We start from the raw sequence: 24527 nt of genomic DNA on the forward strand, positions 1-24527 counted from the left end.
CTCACTAGCTGATTGACAGAGAGAGAGAGACGAGCTGTTTTCTCGGTCCCATAAAGATTTAGTCTTGAGGCTTTGTCTTTATAACGTCACTATAAGTTGGAATTGAGTTGATGGGTTTTATTTGGGCCATCAAAAATATCTACTAATGAAGTGCTCTAATTTATTTGCATTTAATTAGATGCAAATGTACATTTATAGAAAATAATTTCATCTTATCTTTATGACTGGTGCTTACTTTACATGATTCTTCCAACAAAATATTTTTTCAAAAAAATACCTAAGCTGTATACCTCAGTAATCCAAAATAATATACATAACAACCAGAGTTGTTCTTTCACGAACATTGGATTTAAACCAAAGGTGATACTCGAAGGCGATTCACACATATCCTCACATCCACTCTACACAACGTTCCTAGGAAAGCGTAGTCGCAAAACTACTAAGTGATGTTCTCAAGGCGAGTGACACTTCTAGTAAATAGAAACTCTTTTCCTGGGTTTCTTATGTGTCTGACGCTAACACTCATTTTCTTAAGAAGGATGCATTACTCCGTACAGCCACGTATCCCTCATATTTGTCAGAGACGATGAAGGCAACTACAATGGAAAGGAAATCGGAGGAGAACATGGTGGGCCTGGGAATCCCTGGGCAGGATGCTTTGTAGGCTGGAAGGGTTCTGCTCATCTGCTACTTGATGCATTCTTTGTAGGGAAAAGAATGTGTACAACTACTCTCCAGAAGAGGAGCGGACAGAGTTTTAGATCATTCCATAGCCAGGAAAAATCATAGCAGTCAATACACTAGAGAAAGAGGGCACGCAACCCTGAGATAGTTTTCAAAAGATGTTTTATCTGCATCCAACGGTTATCAAATTGAAGCTAACATTGGAATCCGCTAGAGGGCTTGTTAGATTTTGGCTTCCCACCCCCATGATTTCTGATTCAGTATATTCAGTATAAAGTGCAAGAATTTGTATGCATAGCAAGACTGACAAAAAGAGTGAGTTTTCAGTAAAGACTTGAGGCAATTAGAAGGGTGGAGGTGATTGTTATCTGGACTTTATAAACAATATTTAAGGAAAGAAACCTCTCCAGTCGAGGGGTAAAAAAATCCCTATCCTTAAGGTATGATGATTACTTCACATTCTCTCCTGCATATAACAAACAAACAAAGAAAACCAGTGTTTGTAAAACCACTGATTTAGTGTCATGCCATGACATATATGCACCATAACAGAAGTAATTCATTAACTGAGGATTTTCAAAAAAGGAGCAAATCTTTGGCATGAAGTTCCCATAAAATATTAATATTGTCAAAGTTATGCTACCATAATCATTGCAAATTGATCAAATTAAGGTAGAATTGAATTTTAACTGCTGTCTTAATGTTCTTTTAAAAGGCAGAGCACCTCCACGGTTCCAGAAATCATGGTTTCACTCAAAGAATATCTCAGCTTCTCAAGTGGAAGGCACTACCATGCCCCTTACCTACAAGGAAGGGCTAAGTGTTTAATCCAAACCTGGTGCAAGTAGGACTTCTAAGATCCTAACCAAAGGACAAGCTTTGGCTATCCCTATTCAGTGACAGTCTTAATTTCTCAAAGGCACTTCAAAATGGTCACAGTAAAAGAGAATTGAAAGGTAAGAAAAATATTCCTCAAACTTTTTGAAGATCCCTCTTATAATCTGCAGATTTACAACATTGGTTATAATTTCGCCACTGCACTCCGTGAAGTTGGTTTTTCCACCCTGAAATTACAGACGATGTTCTAATTACATGGTCATTCTCATGATTATTTCTGTTGTCAGGTGTCATTGCATCAGTTCTGACCCTTAGTGACCCACTGCAGAACAGAACGAGAGGCTGCCCAATCCCACATTGTCCTCACAATGGTTCCTGTGTGGGGACCTATTTCTGCAGCCACAGTGGCCACCCATCTACCTGGGAGCCTTACTTTTTTGTCGATACCCATGTATGTTACCAAGCATGATGGCCTTCTGCAGAGACCGGTATGTAAGACGAATTCTCAACACCCTAGCCCCTTAAGAACACTCTGGCTGTAATTCTTCCAAGACAAGTTTCTTTATTCTTTTAGCAGTTCAGGGTGCTTTCAATTTCTTCTCTGGCATAGCATTTCAAATGCGTCAATTCTTCTTCTTCAGTCTTCCTTAATCAATGTCCAGCTTTCACATGCATTTCACATGCATTGAAAATACCAAGGCTGGGGTCAGGCACAGCTTAGTCCTCAAAGTAACATCCTTGGTTTCAATACTCTAAAGAGGTCTTGTACAGCAGATATACCGAATGCACCATGTCTTTGGATCTCTTGACTGCTGCTTCCATGAGTATTGATTGTTAACCCAAGCAAGACAAAATTCTTGACAATTTCAATGTTTTCTCCATTTATCGTGATGCTGCCTCTTGGTCTGGTTGTGACAATTCCACTCTTCTTCATACTGAGCCATGATCCGTACCGAAGTCTGCAGTCCTTGATATGCATCAGCACGCATTTCAAGTCTTTCTCACTTCACGCTAGCATGGTTGTGTCATATGCATATCACACATTGTTAAGAAGCCTTCCTCCAATCCTGATGCTACATTCTGCTTCCCATAAGCCAGCTTCTCGGCATACAGACTGAACAAGCATGGTGAGAGGCTATAACTCTAAGGCACACCGTTCCTGAGTTTAAAGCAGGCAGCACTCCCTGGTTCTGTAGCCTCTTGATTCGTGTAGCTACAGTCAATGTACATGAACAGAGAAAGTGAAGGCAGGGCAGCGCGATCCTTTTACTCACCACTGATTTGACAACCAGTTTGGCATGAGCAAAATGAAGTACTCTAGAATGTCCATTCTTCTAAAGGTTGTCCATAGTTTATGATCCACCTAGTCAAATTCTGTGGCATAGTCAATAAGGCTCAAGTAAACATCTTTATAACATTCTTTGGTTTCAACCGAGATCCATCCGATATCAGCAATGATATAGCCCTTGTTCCATGTCCTCTTCTGAAACTGGCCTCAACCTTCCGGTGGCTCCCTGTCAATGTACTGCTGCAGTCCTTCTGTTGACTTACCTTTCTTTTGAATGGATACACATATGGCTCTCTTCCAGTCAGTTGGCCACGTCGCTGTTGTCCAGATTCCCTGGCATAGATGAGTAAGTGCTTCTAGTGCTTCATCAGCTTGTGGAAACTTTTCAGTGAGCATTCCATTAATCCATGACTTTTTGACTTTTTTTTATCATGCCAAAAAGAAAGCTATAGCTTTTTAATGATTGTTCCTGGTATGTAGTAATTGCTCAATGAATAGTTTTTGAATGGCTGACTGGATGAAAGAATAGATGACTGAAAGGCCGTCTGGTTGAATTATTCTTGTTATTTCTAGGGGTTTAGACAGCACAAAAGAGCCCTGGCAGTGACAATGAGTTAAGCAAAGGGATGCTTACTTCAAAGTCAGTGACTCAAAGCTATAAGTGACTCCAGTCTAGAGACCTCTGTGAAGCAATTCTTCTCTATTCTACCGGTGGCTGTGAGTTCGAATTCACTCACAAGCAGTGGCTTAGACAACACGAGAGGGATTATGCCTGTGAGGTGACAGAGCATGAAGGCTGATTAGGATCTAAAGATCACCAACTTATCAGCTGCTATTGGAACTGTATTGAATCGATAAACACTGAAGAACATGCCTAATGCCTGGCATGTAGAAAGTATTTTAAAAGAACTATTATGAATGGAATATCTCATATTAGGTGATAAATGTATCACATAAATAAAATGTAGACAAATATTACTGGTGGGAGAAAGGGTCTCTAGAAGAAGAATTCAATATTCTGGGTGATAGTAATCTGGACAATGGAAGTAATCTGGAAATGTCAAATGACTCTTTTCAATCCAAGCATATTGCTCAATAACCTCATCTGAAGCCATTCTAGACAGCCTACTGGAGATGACTTTACATGGAAACTTGCTTTTTATTCTCCAAACCATCAAGTTTGTTCTTTGGTGTCAAAGAAAGACAAACAGGAACAACTCTGAGTTTTGTCAGACAATATTCCTCTCTAAGCAGACACTGGGCAGCCAAGAGAACTAAAGAAATATGAAGTCTTTCATTCTTGTATTTTCACAATATTTTCATAAATTATTATGCTCAGTCCTTCCTGAGCCAGCGGGTCCTGTTTTGCTGGTCCAGTTGCCAAAGTGGTTGCAAAATCAGCAGTGAGTAAAAGGGAGGCGGTGCTCTCCTCCACTGCCCATCTAGTCACAGCACTTTGACGATAACTGTCCTCCAGCCTGAATGCATTATGAACAGCATTCGTTCAAAAAGCACGACGCTATCACCAGGGAGGAATTCGATTTCTTTATCTCCATTTCTTTGCTTAACCCGTGAATCAACAGCACATGCTTTACATTAAAAGTGCTTTCCTCTTGGTCCTCTCCAGGCCTCTGTCTCGCTTACTGACACCTGACACGTATCAGAGCTCCGAACATTTCCATGGAGCAATCTCTACAATTACAATGTGATGAGAGTGGACACGCCAGGCTTTGGAATAGGTCAAATGCAAGTTCATGGATATAAAAGTATGATTAATGAGCACTACTATTTTACACTGTTCTCCAGCTTCATTACAACGTGGTTTTTTTTTTCCTTTTTCTTCATGGTTTCTCATTAAGCACATACAAACACATTTCAGAAACTAGATATTTTCCTTCGTTGGGGGTATTTCCTGCCAGGTAAAGGTCACCGCTTCCTTTTTTCATTACTCGTTAGGTATCCCTTGCCGACAAGATCCTTAGAATGAAAGGGATTTTTTTTTGTTATCTAGTGCTGCTCTATAAGAACACAAGTGGATGGTTTTTAACAAACAATTTTATTCTCTTAGCTAAGGGGCTAGAAGTTTGAAATCAGGGCACTGACTCTAAGGGAAGGCAGGTCCTCTCTCTCTCAACACACAGGAAGATCCTTGTCTTCTCTCCACGTCTGTGACCCTAGCTCTCCTACGCGCTTGCTCCCCCTGCTCTTCTTTATGAGCGGTAGCGGGGCTGTTCTCTCTTTTTCCCTCTAAGACAAAAAACGATGTGGACCACACTCCAGGAAAACTTCTTTTACTGAATCACAGTTATGACTACAGCAAGAGTGCTACATCCCAGCCTAAGCTCCTAACAATTCCTTGACCAATCACAATTGATCTCAACATGCGGATGCCTATACATTTGTATAACTGCCAAGACATGGCGTTACATAACTGCCAATTCACTGAGTATCCTAGCCCAGCCAAGTTGTCACCCATTTTGGAGGGACACAATTCAATCTATCACAGGAACACTGTGTTGACTAATCAGGACTCAGCCGAAATTCTAAGTTACCTCAGTCTATTTCTCAGTCAATATTAACCAGAGGAAACAGAGCCTCACTTAAAGACAGCTGTCTCTGCTGTGTTCTGTCAGTACTATGTTGAGACAGTACATGCGACAGGATAACACAGTTGCTTTTCACTGTTACTGGAGTCTTGAAAACATGTCTCTCTACTAGAGTGCATAGCTAGTGCGTCAGCCTAACGAACATTTATTTCTCTGAGGGCCTAATGAAATCGGTTGGCAACGAAAGAAACAAATTCTAATTATTTGACTAAATGGTCATTTTTGGAATGTTTTCCATGCCACAAAATTTCAAATTCATTTGTTTTCAGTTATCTACAACAGTGAAAAAGGCTTCATTGTAATTCAAACTATGGACAATCCAAAATTCTTTTAAATTAGCTCTTGATATACATGCATTCTTCTCCACTCATATTTAGTGATTTTCTTTTATCACAACCCTCTCCTCCCTCACCCATTCCACTTATTTACATGCTCAGTCTTTGCTCACTTTTTCCTGGCCTAAATCATTACTCACAAACCACAGCCGCAAACACACACTTTTATAATTCTGTCCTCTCTTACTTTCATTTCTTAAAATTTGGCTATTAATCAGACATGAAACAAGTAATAAGAACATAGAAATAATTAATATTCTAGAATTTAAATGCCAAATCAAAAGGTCACATTGAGTTGATTTTGACTCATAGTGAGCTAACAGACCATAGTAAAGCTGCCTCCGACTGGCTCCAAGACTATAAATCGCTACAGAAGCAGACTGCCACATCACCCTCCCAAGGAGCAGCTGGTCGGTTTGAATTCCCCACTATTAGGTTAGCAGCCAAGTGTTTAACCAACAGCCACCATGACTTCTTAATTTAAATAAACTAATTGTAAGCAATCCAGTATTCATTCTATAATTATTTAGACCCAGAAACCTTTTCATTATGTTTTAATGTGATTTCATTTGGTAGTTCAGAAAAGTGAAACACATACATATAATAAGTGATCATCAAATTAGTGCCTCACATTAGCATCCAGTAAGTTAGAAACATTGAATACATAGAATTTCACTAGATCTTCCTACTAAGGGCAGGTTGACAAAAGCATCCTAACATAAGAGCTATCCTCCAAGATCAATGTACAACCCATTTTCTTAAGGATTTTGACAACTTGCAGCTCAACATTCAATTTAAAATTAATAATAATAAATAACACTAGCTGCTAAAGCAGAGTTTGGGGGTATATATGAATCGTGGGTCTAAATATTTACGGTTTACTACTTCATATTAACATCACAATAATTCTGAGAATGTTAGGCTATTCTTACTCTCTCCCCTTTACACAAGTGGAAACGGAGGCACAAATTCATCAGGCTGTCTCAGATGTTAGAAAGAATCTAATTTCTAAAGCAGTCTGCTTTAAACTTAACCCCTATCATAGGGTATGTAATCTCAAGTGTGCCCTTTGCTCTTTTAATTTGTAGATGTTCAAAAGATATTTAAAAGAATATCTTCACCACATCTTAGACACTGAAGAATGATTGTCTTTACTGATTCTGTTAATGAAGGAGATGGATCACAGCATTAATTTTTAAATGTAATTTTTCCTTCTTACATTAAGAAGGAAACATGCTGAACAGCACAGTTAACGGAACAGGGCATAGCAGCAGATTACTAGCTGGAAAATGAGTTTTGAAGCAAAAGTTTCAGGCAGAAAGGGAGCCTGAGACGCCAAAATGTAAGCTGTCCTGGCCTCTGGAAATAGCAGTAGTGGGCAAAAACCCTCACATCTGTAAAGAAAAAAGAGTCGCTCATCACTCTATTTAGACACATCCATGCTCTGTGTCAGCACAAAGATATGTGTGTGTGTGTGTGTGTGTGTGTGTGTGTGTGCAGGTTGTTATAAGGAATTACTGAACTTCCAAACTGGAGTGATATTTGAAACCATGAGGAAGCAAGTGAATTGGGACTTTTGGTTTCTGCTTTGTCGCAGGGGCATTATCAAAGCTAAGCATCATGGATTAAAAGGAGCACATCCCCCAAATGTGCATTGTGAATTCTAACATATAATAGCGATGATAGCAATGGGCACGGTTGTTGTCTAGTAGCTGAGGCGGGACTAGTGAGGAGGAGGATGTGTAGATCAGTGAAGACAATGTTCCAAGTCAATCGTTTACAGCAAGTGAGGGGGCAATCAATGGCAGGCCACCTGGAATTTTCCACGGATCCAGAAGACAAGCTGAAGAGAATGACTTCCCTGGGAGCCCACAGAAAAAGAAAGCTTTCCCTTCAAACCAGCACCCTGAATTCAGATTCTTAGCCTCTGAACTGTGAGAAAAAGTAATGTCTTTCTCAAAAGTACCCACCTCGGGCATTTTTATTTAACAGCTCATAACAAGAACATTACATATTAAACTAAATTAATCTCCAAAAAGCAGGTTCAATTATTTCAATGCACTTGACAAAGCCATCCAAAAATGAATCTTTGAGCATAATGGTTTATTTTGTTGAAATAGATGCAAACCATTGTCTATAATTTTATTTAGTAGCCTTTCTTTTTCTGTCAGAAGTTATGAGTATGAGTGACTAAAGATAATCCCTCGTCAAGCCAAGGATCCAATTCCCAATATCAGCTTTTAAGGAAGGAGACGCAAAAATTGCCTGGTCTGGACTGATCAATTGAGAAGATCGTTCTTCCAACCACACATGACATGTGAAAGTCTACTGTGGTGAAGAAAGGAGTCAGGAGAGTTTGTCACTCATATATCAAAAGGTAAAGAGAAATATAGAGAAATGAGTAAGACCATATTTGGCGTATTCGGTCATTTTTCAGAACAGTTAATTACTGTAATAGTTTTTGCCATCCCCTAATCTCTCACAGCACTGTGTCATTCCATTTTCAAAACCAAGTGAATTCCTTTGGCTTACTTTGGGTAATTCCTGGACTGAATAAAGGGCAGAATCTCGGACTCTTGGCCAGATGGAGGAAGTAGCAAATCTCGGAATCGTTCTGTCAAAAGAAAAACAAACATCAAACTGTGAAAAAATAAGACATGAAAATAATCCCAATATCAATGTATGATCCATTGGGTTTTTTGAGTAACCATTTTGACTGCATATATTGATTACAAATGCATCCATCCATCAGTTTAAATATAATATTATTACAAATTCTGAAAATATAAAAATACCCCATATTCATTTGTAGCGATTCAGAACTGAATAGGTGAAAGGTAAAACACATCTGATCAATAAATATGCTCAGATGTGTGCAACATGAGAAACGCAGAGCAAGCTTTGCGCCGTTCCATAGTGTTCACATTATGTGTCATTCAACTAACAGATATTAGTTGTCCAACACCCAGTGTCAGAGTAGGTCATCTCAACCCTTTACATACTGTTGGTGAGAATACAAATGTGAACAATTGCTCTAGAAAATAATTTGGCACTACTAAATCCCACCTTTGCGTATCCTAAAACCCAACTTCTCTATTCCTAGGTATATATTGGACAGAAACTGACATGGATTTTATAAAGCAGATAAAATCAGCAATGTGCACAATAAAATAAATGGAACATTTCCAGGTGAATAAGTTATGACATATTCACACAATGAAATATTACCCTGAAAAGGAATAAAATGACTTCATTTACACACAGAAACACGGTGATCATATTACTATAGAAAATCCCAGGATGCCACATATAGTGGAATATCATTTTATTGAATTAAAAACAACTGAACTAAACAATGCATTTGATAGGTACACTAGACATTAAGTGAAGTAAGCAAAGGGGAATAAAAAGTCTATCAATATATTTAGATGACCGTTATCATTTAGAAACAGAGGAGGAGCAAAAAGGCGCGTCACTGCAATGTTCCATATTCACTGTATAATAATAGCATCATAAAGACAGGAACGCATGAAAGAGGTCATGGCAGTAAGCCACAAATAAGAATAAGTCATCAAACTCGATGCAAATAAGGCTCATCCAGAAGGAAAAAGAGGAGGGAGGAGAGTGAACCGAAGGGACAGAGAAGAAAGGAAAGAGGAAGAACGTGGAGTTGGGGGCGGAGGGAGGAGGAGTCCTCAGTTCTGTCCTGGATAGATTCATGTAGCACGCATAACTAATTGTATGGAACGAAAAAGTATCACTCTAGAGGAGTGGAGAATCTTTTTTCTGCCCAGGGACATTTGGATATTTAGACCATCACTTGTAGGCCATACAAATTATCAACTTAAAAATTAACCTGTTATCTTTGGTCAAACATTTAATTAACTTACTCCTAATGTGATGGCTGGGACTGCTTCTCTTTGGTGAAGCACGTGATTAGCTGATATGGATGAGTCTGTGGGGCTTATAAGGTCTGTGGGCTGGATGTGACCCAGCCCAGCTCTAGGTGATCATGACCTGTAGCGTCATGCCTCTGGGCATGGTTCCTTGACTTCTCCCATTCCTCGGCCTTCCCTCCATGGACCACATCTGAAACAGGCTGCCCAGCTGTGTTTCTCTTGTACATTCTATCCTTGCACTCTCAAAGAATGTAGCAAATTATATTTTCACTGCCATATGTATATGTCCCCATGCTCCTCTTCCCCACCTATTAAATAGGTATTGTGTCCCCAGGATAAAAAAATATTATCTGATAACTCTTTTAGAAGCTAAGTATTTGTTCAGAGAATAATTCAATTTCTGTTTATACTGGATACAGAAAACTGTTTGCCATAGTTAATTAATGTGCTTTCTAGAAGAGGACACCTTTTCATATATCAATTATGCAAAGCAAGGGTACCTGCACTTCAGGTCTAACTCAATGCCCCCGCCAGCACGAAGATGAGAACTCCAGGCTGCGAGAGTTCCATCGCTTCTGTAGGTGCACCATTTGCACGGGAGACTGGGAATCGACTTGAGAACCCTCAGTATGCGAACCCTCCACTTACTGAACCGCTCCACGCATTTGTGAGCACAGTGGTCCCAAAGTACGGTGGAGAAGCAGGATGTGGATGTTACTTAATTCTATATTTAATAGGAAAGACTGCATCAGAGATCCTTAATTGCTCTCTATTCTACTTTTCATGTTTTCAAGAAATGCTGGTAGAGCAGTGCTAAGCACTCAGTTGCTAACTTAAACATAAGGGGTTTGAATCCATGAATTGGAATGGGCATAATGGCAATGAGTTTGGCTTTTGTAGACTGTATTTTTGTTTTTATCATTCTGAAAGGTTTTACAACATATTTGGAATAGAACTAAGGAGATTCAAAAATAGAAGTTGTTGTATTCTAGTCTACAACTTCAAAACGAGCACCATTTACTGTCTCCTTAAATTTTTCTTCGTCTTTAATTTGAAATCACATATATTTTAAAAATAATACAATCATATTGTTAACTGGTATACTATTAATGTTAATGAGCCTGGAGGGTATTTTTTTAATTTAAAAAATATCTTTGTTGGTTCATGGCCCTGCTCTGCAAACTTTTCCCCCTTATATGTAGTATCTCATCAAATATTTGTAACTTACATGGTTTTTCCTATTCAAATTTTTCCCACTTGGGCCTTTTTATTGGAATAGCCCTTTAAAGTAAAACACAAACCCAAGAGCAAGCAGTGTTTTCACATAAGTAAAGTACATTGGTACTACAACTATAAATGTTCATTGGCCTTACAATTATAAATGAAAGCTTTATTATATGGATTTATTTAAAGAATGTAAAAATCAGTTCTTAATTAACCATGCATCAATTTCTCAGTGCTAGATTTTTCCTCAGTTATATAATTACAAAGGACATTTGATAATAAAAATGAAAGAAAAATAATTATAGTTACAAGACCTCTTTAAATAAACAAAGGCAGCATAAATCAATTTCAACATTTATAAGACTACCAAAACTAAGAATATATCGTTAACATCTATGTCTTCATTTGAAGCAGCATTTTATCTAAGGACAATATTGTAAGTGTAATATTGGAAAGGCAAACATGCACAAGAGAAAACAAAAATTCGTATAAACACAAAAAGGAATACTGAGAAATTTTATCCTTGTTAAATTTCCATTTTCATCTTTCATAAGTGTTAACAATGATTTTCACTGTGAAAAATTTTATGCATTATTAATTTTTATTTATGGAAATACAAAAATAAATAAAATGTATGCAACCAAGTGACAAATTATAATTTTTATATTAATCCTTTTTGGTCTCTAAACCCATTACTAACTATTATATTGATTCCAATGCACAGTAACCTTATCTGTTACAGAGTAGTACTGTTCCATAGGATTTGGGGCTACAATTTCCATGGAGGCAGATTGCCTGGCCTTTCTTCCACAGCACTGTCACATGAGTTCACACTGTCAACTGTGAGTCTGGCAGCCAATATCAAACTGTTGGTGAGAACTAATTTTTTAAGTGGGATCCAAGTTAATCTTATGCTGGAAAGGGATCTAAAGTAAATTAATAGTTTCTTTGTCAGGTAATAATTTTAAATACTACCTCTTTTCTTACCGGAAAGTATCAAGCCAGATGATCTTATGCTTTGTCAGTAGACCAAGACTTACAAGCAAACTTTTAAGCTGGATAATACTTCTTAAGTAAATGGCCCAGTTATCCAAACACCAGAAATCAATCTTCACACAGGACTTCTTAGAGAAATTTTATTAAAGGTACTGAAAAGAACCAAATGATTTTCTGCAATGTGACACTAGGGTGAGCTGACTAATGATGTGATAATATCTGAATATGATTTTCTACCAGTAGGAGATATCTCTTAATTAACTCAAGCTTTTGTAGATTTTCATCCACGCTCCCCGCCTCTCATTCAATCAACAAAAAAAATCTCAGATTACAAGACCAAGAGGACATGCCAAAAACAATTACATTAATTTGGTTTTTCTGGACAATCAATGTGAGACGATATCCTTAATCCTTCAAAATCAAAGATGATAAAATAAATACTCTTTGCTATTACAATGCAAGCTTTGTGTGTTTGCCTTTGCTCTGATGTTGCCTCTTTATTGCTTCCTTTATGGCAGATGGCAGGCTGTCATTCTCCCACTGGCTCAAAATATACCAAACACAATACAAATTTGCACCACAAGAAACAGCATATAAACATATTCTTGGAATTAGAAGAAACTAAAAATTCCTCCCTAGAACTAAAAAAAAAAAATTAATGAAAGAAAGCGAAGAGGAAAGGAGAGAAGAAAAGGGCGGGAGTAAGGGAAGAGAGGAGGGCGGAAAGAGAAGAATACAAAGAAAGAAACAAGGGGGGAGGTAGGAAGAAGTGAAAAAAGTAAAGAAAAATAAAGCGAAGAAAAAAAGTGAGGCTGACAAATGCTGTTAGTTTCTTTTATACACAGAGAGATGTGATCGCAGCCATGTCCGTAATGGTGTCAAGAACAACTGTTGGAAATGTTATCGAGTACTATTGAGATACTGTCATGTCTTGCCAACTCCAATCATGGCTTAGCTCCCTTCATGGGCATTGAGTCCATTCTGGCTTAAAGTGACACTACAGGACAAAGTAAAATTGCCCCATAGCATTTACTGAGGCTTTATGTCTCTATGGAAACAGACAGCTTCATCTTTCTCCCAAGGAGTAGCTAGCAGGTTTGAAACACTAACTGAGGTTAGCAGTCAAACACTGAAACCACTGTGTCACTGCTGCTCTCTGGTAATCCTCTCCTCATAGAGGCTACTATGAAAAAAAAATTAGATTATCCTGGGCAAAGAAAAAGTTTGATAAAGCATCTCTGTTGCTGTTAGGTGTGATCCAGTCAGTTCCAACCCATAGTGACTCCATGCACAAAAGAGGGAAACTGCCCAGCCCTGCACAGTCCTCACAGCTGATACGCCTGAGCCCCTTGTAGTCAATGTGTCTGTCCATCGCATTGAAAGCGTTCCACTTTGGAAGTACAGCATTGCTCCCTGCCCCACCCCCACAAATCACCTGAAGGAAGCTATTTCCACTTTTGCTGACAGATACAAACATTCTCTTTATTCTCTTACTGTTCATATTATACTCAATTTACCAGGTAGAAGGTGTTTTTGTTTCTGCTTTCAAAAAGTGGTGAAATAAAATCTTTAAGTACCATTAAATATTTAAACTTAACAAAAAGCAGGGAGATGATGTAATAGGAAACATCACTGAATACATGTTGAAAGGAATAAATTTTTCCTCCATATTGTAATTTACTTTTAAAACAAAATCAGATGATTATTTCATAATCTACCTAGAAACTAGAATATCGGCACTGATACTGTTTTAAAATTTTTTTGCAATAAAGTCAGGATTATTGCATAATTCTGCAATATATAAGCCAGTATACATGATAAAAAACACATCTTTATGTAGTCATAGATTTCTGTACTTAAAAGCCATATGTTATAACAGAAATAACATTGAATATTTTTTTTGTCAAACTGAGCCCTTGACCTACTTTTGCCTTTGAGACTACAAATCGTTATGGGAATGGAAAGCCTCAGCTTTCACCATTGGAGCAGTTAGAGGGTTCCAACTGCTGACCTTGTAGTTCGCAGTTCACTACAGTGACCTTGTAGTTAGTGAGCTCACAAATCATAGCTCACTATACCACTAGCACCCAGAGTTACAGACAGAGATGGTGAGTAGAGATGGTGAGCATCCAGCTTGATTTACCTGGGGCAGTTCTAGTTTATGCTTCTTGCACTGGGTTCCTGGTCCAGTTAGCAATCGTCTTATATTTTCAGTGACTGATCAAACATTACTATAAAATAAGCTTGTGATTGAGTGACTGATACATAGAAAAATAAACAACAAAATCACCCATTTGCCGTGGTGTTGATCATGACCTATAGCAACCCCTCCAGAGGGCTTTCAGTGGCTGAATTTTCAGGTATAGACTTCACGCCTTCCTTGTAATACACCTTTGTGTGGATTTGAGCCAACAATATTAGAGTTAGCAGCTGAGTTATAAACTGTTGCTGTTATTGTTAGGTGCCATCAAGTTTGTGTTGACCCACAAGAGTCCTAGGTTGTCTCTCTAGAGAACCCTGTCTAGCCATCCCCGCAGTCGTTCCTATGCTTGAGCCCACTGTTGCAGCCACTGTCGACCCATCTTCTTAGCCTTCCTCTTTCCCGCTGCCCCTCTCCCTACCTTCTTGTTCACGATGTCCTTTTCCAGGGACTGGTCTTTGCCAACAACATCTTCAAAGTCTGCAAGACAAAGCCTTGTGATCCTTGCCTCTGAGGAGCACTTTGGTCATATTCTTCCAAGATAGATCGGTTCGTCCTTTCAGCAGCGCATGGTACTTTCCCTATTCTTCTTCAGCACCACAAACCCCGCTAAACCCAACCCAAGTCACTGCCAAGTCTCCTACAGACCTGAAAGGACAGAACCGGATGGCTGCATATGGCTTCCAGAACTTCTTTTTCCCCGTAGAGCACCTAGTGGGTTCAAACCATCAACTTTGGGTTAACAACTGCCCACAGGGCTCCTTGATACATGAGAGGAGCACACTCCAAATCTTCCTTCTCAGGAGGACTTGCTGGCGAGTACTGTCAGCCGGCAGCTTCCCGCTATCAACTTGATCAGGGTCTGCGTAGCTCAGCTGCAGACAGCACTTGGTCAGAGATCATTCCTTTCCTGAGCAACTCACCTGCAGTTGCTGCATGCAGTGCAGTAGTTCCATCCTCCACCACCCTCCTCTTTGGCTACAGACGTCCCCCACTGGTTTGATCACATTTCTGTTGGGTGAATATGAAGGTTCGCCTCCTCCCCCTGCCCAGTCCCATGACAGTCCCCTTCCCTTAACAGGTGTAAACCCTTTGTGAGTATTTTACATTCACAAGCTCCTTCCCCACACCGGCTTCTGGAGAACTCAGAACATTCACAGGCTTCAACTTTATATTTGAAAGCTTCTGGAAGTAAAAATTCTTTTACCAAGAATTTAGATTCCACAGTGATCTCCTCTACTAGTTGATGTATATTGATGTAGCTATGTCAGAATAATGGTCAGCAATAATATGTCTTTTTGCAGAACTTTCCAGATGAAGTATAACTAACATTTTCACCAGCAAATATAAATACTTATTGTGAAAATGAAGGGTTATCCGGCACATATAGTTGGGACAAATACAGTCTAGGACAGTGGTGATGGAGAAAACAGCAGGTGCCTTGCGGTCCCTTGGCACACGACTAATTGTGCTGAGTATTGTGTGCTACAGGCCCATGAGTGCACAAAAGCACCAGGTCTTGAGTTTGTAAGTGAGTGGAAATATAGAATATTATGATTTGTGCTGATGTGAAAAATATAGCAGAAATAGAAGCTCAATAGCCTGCCCCAAGTCTATGCAGTTCCAAGGACTCTCACGCTGTCATGATTTTGTCACTTATACTATGAAATAAACCATTTCAAAAACAGTAAGGGTTTTGGAAAGTTCATGTTACATATTTAAAAATATGAATTTCATTTTCTTTTCTTAAAAAAGCTGATAATGAACATACACCTTTAAACAAAATACTTGTCAGTGATGGCTATAATTGCTATACACCCTGAAGGGCAAAAGGATTTCACAGAAAATCACTCAAATAATCTGTAGCTGATGAATCAGCAACTGCTTCAAAAGATATTCATTTTATGAAAATGGTACCTAATAATAACCATTTAGCATATGGATATACAGGTGACCATTAGAAGCAATATATAACTGGGATTCAGACTAAGGTCCCTATGAATGTCAAGTTCAACATTAGCTACTCATCCAAAAACAGACACATTTCTTTAAAATGAAAGCAATTCTAATTTTATAGGCTTGCTCAAAAAATCATTAAAATATGGGAAGATGAGTAGGAATAAAGAGAGAATACATTCTAATTTTATAAACATTTCAAATTGTCCCAACAGGCCTATTCCCATGAACCCCCTATCTGAACATTCTCTAATGGAAGGTAGGTTTTCCCCCTAGAAGGTCTCAAGTTAAAAAGAATACCTGTTTCATTTCATTTTCCTCCTATCTTTGTCACACTCCCTTCTTTTTTAAAAAATGAAACTCATTTCTTTACCGTGTAAACCTTTGAATTCTGTAGGGATAGTAATTTCCCTACTTCCCATTTTTCTATTCTATTCATCCTCTGTCTGTACATCACAAAAGCTAGCTCTCAAATAGTTCTTAAAGATTTTCTTCTCTTTAGAAGATAGGTTGGAGGGATGATATTAAGTTGGTGAAGTTTGTGCTCTGGTTTCTGCTGCAGAGAATGGCATTGATATTTGTGAACTCTTAAATTTTAACAAATTATATATAAATATTAAAATTAATAAATGCCAGTATAATCAAGTAAATTTAATACTAAAATAAAACATAGCTTAAGAAAGGCACTTGTATTTCTACTTGAAAATACAAAACAGTAAGAGTGAATTTAAATGCATATAAGAGGCTTCAAAAAGTTCACGAAAAAAATAGAATAAAAAGAAAAGTTTTTCCATGAAATTTGTGAAGCCCCTTGGTATATAATTTCTCACAAAGACAAAAAAGGGAAGAAAAAAGGTCTACCATATATGAGTATTTCTGTGTTTTATTCCCAATATGTCCTCAGAAACTGGGGGTGAGGGGGCCCAAAGGGACAGGTCCTCAACCCCAAATTGAACACAGAGCCTATTTGGTTACTGCCATCATGTTTGGGTTTCTCAAAATAGCATCAACTTAAGGACAACGTTTCAGGTTCCCAAATTACAGGTATTTTCCGTTTGCCATGTTACCGCACAGGCAAGTGACTGGAGAGGTTCTTTGAGAAAGGTTAAGGAAAGGATGGTGTCGTTTAATTTCTGACATATAGAAGGGCCACTCCTCAAAGTTATTTGGGCCCACCATCATTCAAGGGGTTCAGAATCCATAAAGTGGCTGAAAGCAGGTGATTGGAAGAAGGGCTATCAGGTTCTATTGAGATTATTCAAGTAATGGCTCTGATCATTAATCCTAGAGTTTCCCTTTCATTTATATAAATCAAGTAAGAGTCCACTGCGTTGTCCAGATATTTTACTTCTAAGGATGACTGATGATGTTAGCCAGCATCAAAGATCTATTCTAGCCAACTAATTGTGATTACTCTCCCAGGAAAGCTTCTCATTATGGTAATCATACCTACCTTGACTCTGTAAGCGCTGCCACTTGGCCCAGGCCTCTCTGGGAAATCACCATCCTAACAAAGTTCATGGAGACCGAAGCAATGGCAGTCTCTCTCACTGCCACTGGTGGCCTACAAATAGTCACCAGAGAGCCTGCAAATAGTCACCTGGAATGATGTATGACTTAAAGTCTCCCAGCGAAATTTAAGGAGTTGATGACCAAAATACAAACCATGAAGTCAATTATACTTAAGTTAATTATGCTTCATAACAACTCTCTGGAATAAAATATAACCGCCTGCTGCCTCGTAAGCTTTCCAAGGCCGGAATCTTTATGGAAACAGACGGCCAAATCTTCTCCTATAGAGCTATGAAGATCCTAGATGGCTGACCCCCTGGTCAGAGCTGAGCACGGAATCATTATGTCACCAATAATAAATTCAAGATAGTATCGCAATCTCTCTAAAGCACTGGATAACTTGATCTACAAGACATCCACGAAGCTTTTCAGTATGTGAGAGTAAAGGGTTTGGAATTATAGGGAATGAAAATTCACTTTTTGGTTCCATCTTATCTTGTTTAAATTTTTAATGTTACCCATCTAAAAGTAATTGTTTCTCAAAATAATAGGTGTAGGGTCTGGATGTGTAGACTATTGTACGTAAATATGTCCTCAAGATGGCTACAATCACAGTCACTACATTATAGCTTTTGTAGTGTTGTACTTTCTCCCACATCCTGAGGATGATATAACAGAGACTGAAACATATGCTTCCCAAAAGAGAATGTAGGGGGGTACCCCAAAATCTAAAAAAAAATCTCTGCTGAGAGCTTTCATAGTACACATTTTTCCTGCTGGGCAAACATCGAGCAACTCTCTCTGAGTTAGTGCACCCAGTGGCATCACCTGGAAAGGTTCTCTCTGGTCACAGTGAGTTTTTTATGTAAAAGCAGTTTTGCTTGAACCTCATTTTCTGTGATGGCTGATGTAAGAGAACAGGGTGCAGCTGTGAAATTTTGTTACCTGCTCAGGAAAATGCTGCAGAAACTGCAGTGGCATTGGACACCTCTTATAAGGAAGTTCTATGGGAAAAACTCAAGTATACGGGTGGTTTTCTCATTTCAAAAAAGGTGAAAAGTCAATCGATGATAAACCTTATTCCGGACATTTGTCAACTTCCCAGAGGGATGAAAATGTCTACAAAATCTGTGCTTTGTGCTTGAAGACCGACAACAGACCATTGAAGAGTTAGGGAAGTTGTTAAGACTATCTTGGAGCTCATCTCAGCACAGTTTGATGGAAGATTCAGGAACTCGAAATTTGTGCCTCTGGTTCTGACCGACCAGGACAGAGAGCATTGCATGGAAACTTGCCCTGCTTTGAAAGAAGAGCTGGGAAGTTACCCAGGATTTTCCCCACAAGGTCATTACTGGTGAGGAGACATGGTACTATTCTTACAACCCCCAAAGCAAACATCATTCAAGCCAGTGGAAGATGCTATAGTCACCTTCAACCCCTCCCCCCACCAAAAGCTCATCAAATGAAATAAAAAATCAAGATGATGCTCATTTGTTTGTTTGTTTGATGTGAGGCAGATAGTGTATTTGGAGTTCTTTCCACCAGGTCAGACTGTTAATCAAGTTTTCTATTTAGAGGTTCTGAAAAGATTGTAGAACAGTGTGTGACCAAAAAAGGCCTGATTTGTGTCAGACATGGGACAGGTTTTGCCACCACAACAATGCACCTGCTTACACAGCCATCTCATTGTGCCAGTTTTTGGGATAAAGATAGCATGCCTCTCTTACCCCACACACCTGACTCAACTGACCTCACTCCATGGGACTTCTTTTTGTTTCTGTGATGGAAGAGGGACATGAAAGAACAGCAATTTGATGAAGTAGACAAGGTGAAGCAAAAAGCAAGGGAGGTGCCGTCAGCCATCCACACAGATGAGTTTGAAAAATGTTTCCAAGAAGTGAATTTAATATTTGACAAATGTATTAACTGTAATGGAGAGTATTTTAAAGGTGAAACGGTTGTTTTGTTAAAAAAATTAAATATATAGCTTTGAAAAAATTCTAAGTTTTTTGGGGGAGTGGGGGGAGCCCCTCCCATACTATTAGTTTCCCTTAGAGCACTTCAAGAAGCCAAACTCATTGCTATCATGTCAATTATGACTTGTGGTGACCCTGTAGTGCGGGGTGGAAATGCCCCATAGTTTTCTAAGACTATAACTCTGTCAGGAGCAGAAAGCCTTTTCTTGCTTGCTGAAAGTGAAGAGGGCTTGAAGCAATTGCTGGTGAAGATCAAAAGATGGATTGCATCAGGCAAATCTGCTGCATGACCTCTTTAGAGGGTTGAAGAGCAGGGAGGCTACTTTGAAGACAAAGGTGGACCTGACCCAAGCCATGGAATTTTCAATTGTCTTATATTCATGTGAAAAGTTGACAATGAATAAGACTGAAGAAGCATTACTGCAATTGTATTGTGGTGCTGGTGAAAATATTGAAAGTAGCATGGATAGCCTAAAGAACCAACAGATTTGCCGTTGAGAAAGTTTGGCCAGAATGATCCTCAGAGGCAAGGATGGCAAGACTCCATCTCACATTCTTTGGTCATTTTGTTAGGAAAAGGGTAAAAGTTCTTGTATTCTGGTTGCAAGTACCAGTCATTGAAAACCCTATGGGGTACAATTCTATTCTGATATTGCAGATTGCCATGGGTTGGAATCAACACCACGGCAATTAGTCTTTTTTTTAAGTTTAATATATATTATGTATAAATGTGTGTGTGTATATATATATATATATACATTTAGACAATTAATTGTTCAGCAAACATTTATAGATTCTGTACTAAAAGTAATGCACCAAGTTACATGTTCAAAGAGCTACGTTTTCATGGTAGATCCATGTAGTCAAAAAATAAATGCAAAGCAAATCAATGAAGTGCTGAAGGACTAGTCTTCAAGTTCTGAAATAGGTAACAATTTTCTTCCGGGGTAAGCGTTTGTGGTTGATTTTAGGTACCATTGATCCATTCTGACCCTTAGCGACCCTGTACACAACAGAACAAAACACTGCCTGGTTCTCTGCCGTGCTCACATTGTTCCCAGGCTTGAGCCTGTCATCGCAGCTGCTGTGTCAATCCATCTTATCGAGGACCTTGTCTTTTCTCTATTTGACAAAATAGCTCTCCTTCTCTGGGACTCATGCCTAAAGACTGTGAAACAAAACATTCCATGAACATCCTTTGATTCAAGCAAGATGAATCTTTTCTCTGTTCATCTGGAAGTTAACGACTGGTCCAGTTGTGAGGATTGTGGTCTTCTTTACATTAAGTTGTAATCCATGCTGAAGGCTACAATCTTTAATTAAGTTATTATCAGAAAGTGCTTCAAGTTCTCTTCATTTTCAACAAGGAAAGTGCGTCATCTGCATATCACAGATTGCTAATAAGACTTTCTCCAATTCGGATACATTTTTCTTCATAATCCAACTGTTCTGATTATTTGCTCCACAAACAGAACGAATACGTGCGGGTGGAAAGTTCCTTTCTAGATTTTGTACCACACATTATTCCTTTGTTCTATCTTCACAACCGTGTCTTGGTAATGTATACACAAGTTCTGTAGGAGCACAATAAAGTGTTCTGGGATTCTCATTCTTCTCAAGGATATCAATGGTATGTTATGATCCACAAATAGAATGTAAACATCTTTCTGGTATTCTATGTTTTCAGTCTAGATTCATCTGACATCAATAATGATATCCCTTATTTCAGGTACTTTTCTGAATCTGGCCAGAACTTCTGCTGCACCATTGTTGGATAATCTTCAGCAACATTTTGCTTGCATGAAGTATCAATGATATGGGTCTATAATTTTAATATTCTGTTGGGTCACCTGTCTTTGAAATGGGTAAATAGACAGATCTTTTCCAATCAGGTGGCCAAGTAATTCTCTTCTGAATTTCCTGACATAAACAAGTAAGTGCTTTCAGTGCTCCCTTCACTGTGGACATCTGAGTTGGTATTCCATCAATTCCTGGACCCTTGATTTTGGCTAATGCTTTCAGTTCAGTGAAGCTCAACTTTCTTCCTTTTAGTACTATTGGTTCTTGTTTATATGCTACTTCTTGAAATAGTGGAATGTCAACTTTTTTTCTCTTCGGTCCAGTGACTGTTTTCTATCCATCTTATTTAGTTGCTTCCTGAGTCATTCACTATTTTGCCCATAGAACCTTTCAATACTGCAACCTGGGGCTTGAATATTTTCTTGAGTTCTTTTAGTTTAAGATATGCTGAATGTGTTTTCCTTTTCGGTTTTCTAGCTCTAGGGCTGTACACCTTTGGCTATAATATTTTACTTTGTCTTCTCAAGATATCCTTTGAAATTTTATATTTAGTTCTATTATATCATCATTTCTTACATTTGCCTTAGCTCCTCTACAATTAAGAGCTAGCTTTAGAGTCTCTTCTGACATCTACTTCAATTTTTTATTTTAATAAATAACAACAAAATAAGAATGAATATTTTACTTCAAAGAGACAGGAAAAGCATCAACAACCAAAAAGTCCTTATGACCCCTGGTATTGGGTGATGCTGTCTGCTTTCTTTTTTATTATATTTCCTATATCACAATAACCTTAAATTGTGGAGAATTTACAATTGACAGTAAGTCTGACAGTTGCAACAGGGAGAATTTATCAATTAAATCATATTTTATTTATTTATTCACTCACTCAACAAATATTTAAGGACCTATTATTTATCACATTATGAATAAAACAAATTCTTATCTTCAAGGGCAGGCCTGTTTATCACCAGGAAATGCAAGTACATAAAAGAATTAGAATATCATTATAGACACTTCAAAAAGGATTTAGAATGTAATTACAAAATTACTGAAGGACAGAAAGAAGAGCTTTTCTCAATGGGAGTAAGGAAATTAATGATTGTCAGAAAATTGATATTTTTATTTTGTTTGGAAAAAGAAATAGGCATACTAATACTAGAAAAATAAATTACTTGAAAAACTAATCCCTGGTGGGAAGGTTTAGAGAATATCCATACCAACAAGAGAAATATAGAATATACAATTTTTTGCTCTGAAAAGTTTATTTAAATCCAGTGAATATTCTTTGTTGCCATGGTAACTCAGTATTAAATAACACTCCTTCCATTTAAAATACAGGCTTTAAAGCAACACCAAAGGCATTCGAATATTACTACTCTAGATAAATTAGGAAATATAGTTGCAGACTAAGAATGTGTTCTTGTTAAGACATAGTTTAATTTCCTTTTAATAAAATTAGAATAAAAAGCAGATTGTAATTCTATGGGGGGATCAGTTGTAGGCTTTGGATGTATAAAATCATCTTTTCAAAAAAAATTAAGATTCATGTCAAAGAAGTATAAAAAGGAGTGTTATCCTTCTCTTTCAAAGGGGAAAAAAATCCGGACAAAATACAAATCCACCTATCCAATCCTGGGGGTGGCATCAAGGAGCACAAAGTATAAGTCATGTGTACAAGGAGAGGTAAAACATCAATAACGCTGTAACTGAAGAAAGAAAACCACTTCAAAAACTACTATATGTGCCATGTAATCTCCACACTATTCTTATGAGCTTTACTCAACTTCATGAAAATCAATCTATTATCATTCCCATACTTTATGCTTAATTAAATATCCATATTTTATAATGTATTTCTCTGCAAGGAATTACAGTTGCAATGAGCAGAGAAATGAGGTAAAACTTCCTCAAGGCTTGCATGATGTAGAAGACAAATCAAGAGTCAGAAAAGCTGAATTGTGGGCCCTAAGATCCATATGCAAGGATATTAAAACACATCTTCAAAACTAAAACAGCATTCTTTTAGATAAGTCATACCATCTTAGTCTCTGGCAAGAGAAGCTTGGTAAAAACATTACATAAGAAAAGCAGTGCAGGCTCAGGCCATCTATCACCTTTGCAGCTGCATGTCTGATTCCTTTAAACGTGGCAAGGTCTGAAGGTTGACGGTACAGTAAACAAGTTACACAAAGGAAAATTATGTATGTATCCTTCCATGTTCATTGGAAATACAATGATACAACTCTATCCTTGTGGGACTCGTGATTATGCATCCTACTACTTAAATATACTACTCAAAAAGTCAGACATCCTTGAAAAACCTGCAAATAAACTTCTTGGCCTCAGAATACATCAATGAATCAAGGCCTATCACTGGCTTCCTTTTAGAATATAAATCATCTGCTATTGTCACCAAAGTTAAAGTGCAACAAAAACTTACAGGGAGAAAAAATAAAAGAGGTTCAAGGAAAGGGAAAGTGAGTCACAGAATAATTTCTTTTAATGAGCACATTATTGTTACCAAGCTTTCCAAAGCCCACTTTTTAAAGAAAACACTACATTTCAATTTGCCACATCAAGTGTATTTTTTTTAGAAGTCTGCACTCAACAAAGAAATACTTTAAAGTTATCAAGACTCAGGTTGATAGTAATTCAGTTTCTGTTGTCTGCACAGACTCTGAATACCCTCCTGAGTGCATAGTTAAGGAGAAACAGGAAATTTTTTCTGAAAAAAAAAGGAACTGGGAGTTTTATTTTATGTTATTATGAAGTCCTAACATGAAGTCCTTTGCAAATAATAATAATTTTAAAACATAATAATAATGGCCCCTTGGTCCCTCCTCTTAATTTTCTGTTGCTCCGAGAGCCAGAAATAAGGGCGAAGTGACCATAGGGCAGGAGGAAGGTAAAAGGGACCAGAGGAAGGACCAAGGAAGCAAAGCAATGGATAGAGGTATAAACATACCGGTGTACATATGCATATACATTAATACAAAAAAATAGAGGTACTGGCCCATGTACATATATTTATACAGCACTACATTGAGATAGGGGATTGGACGTTGGGCCTCTGCTCATACCCTCCCTCAATACAAGAATGCTCTAATTAATTGACAGTCTGAGATGTTCACCCTCCTGACACAATCACTGAATACAAAACAGATGTATAAGCAAATCTGGAGAAAATGTGTCTGGTGTCTGGCTATTAAAA

The 24527-nt window shown here is 38.1% G+C and overlaps 1 protein-coding gene across 4 annotated transcripts in view; it reads right to left on the minus strand.

The window, feature by feature from the left end:
- Positions 1 to 24527, minus strand: part of NOX4 (NADPH oxidase 4) — a 184448-nt gene that overhangs the window by 29709 nt on the left and 130212 nt on the right. For all 4 annotated transcript variants that reach the window (XM_075546434.1, XM_075546435.1, XM_075546432.1 and 1 more), the window contains one exon: positions 8283 to 8364. In XM_075546434.1, coding sequence (XP_075402549.1) covers positions 8283 to 8364 — 82 coding nt within the window. The remainder of the gene's footprint in view (positions 1 to 8282; positions 8365 to 24527) is intronic.

Source organism: Tenrec ecaudatus, chromosome 4, assembly GCF_050624435.1.
Source record: "Tenrec ecaudatus isolate mTenEca1 chromosome 4, mTenEca1.hap1, whole genome shotgun sequence".
Taxonomy (NCBI): Eukaryota; Metazoa; Chordata; class Mammalia; order Afrosoricida; family Tenrecidae; genus Tenrec; species Tenrec ecaudatus.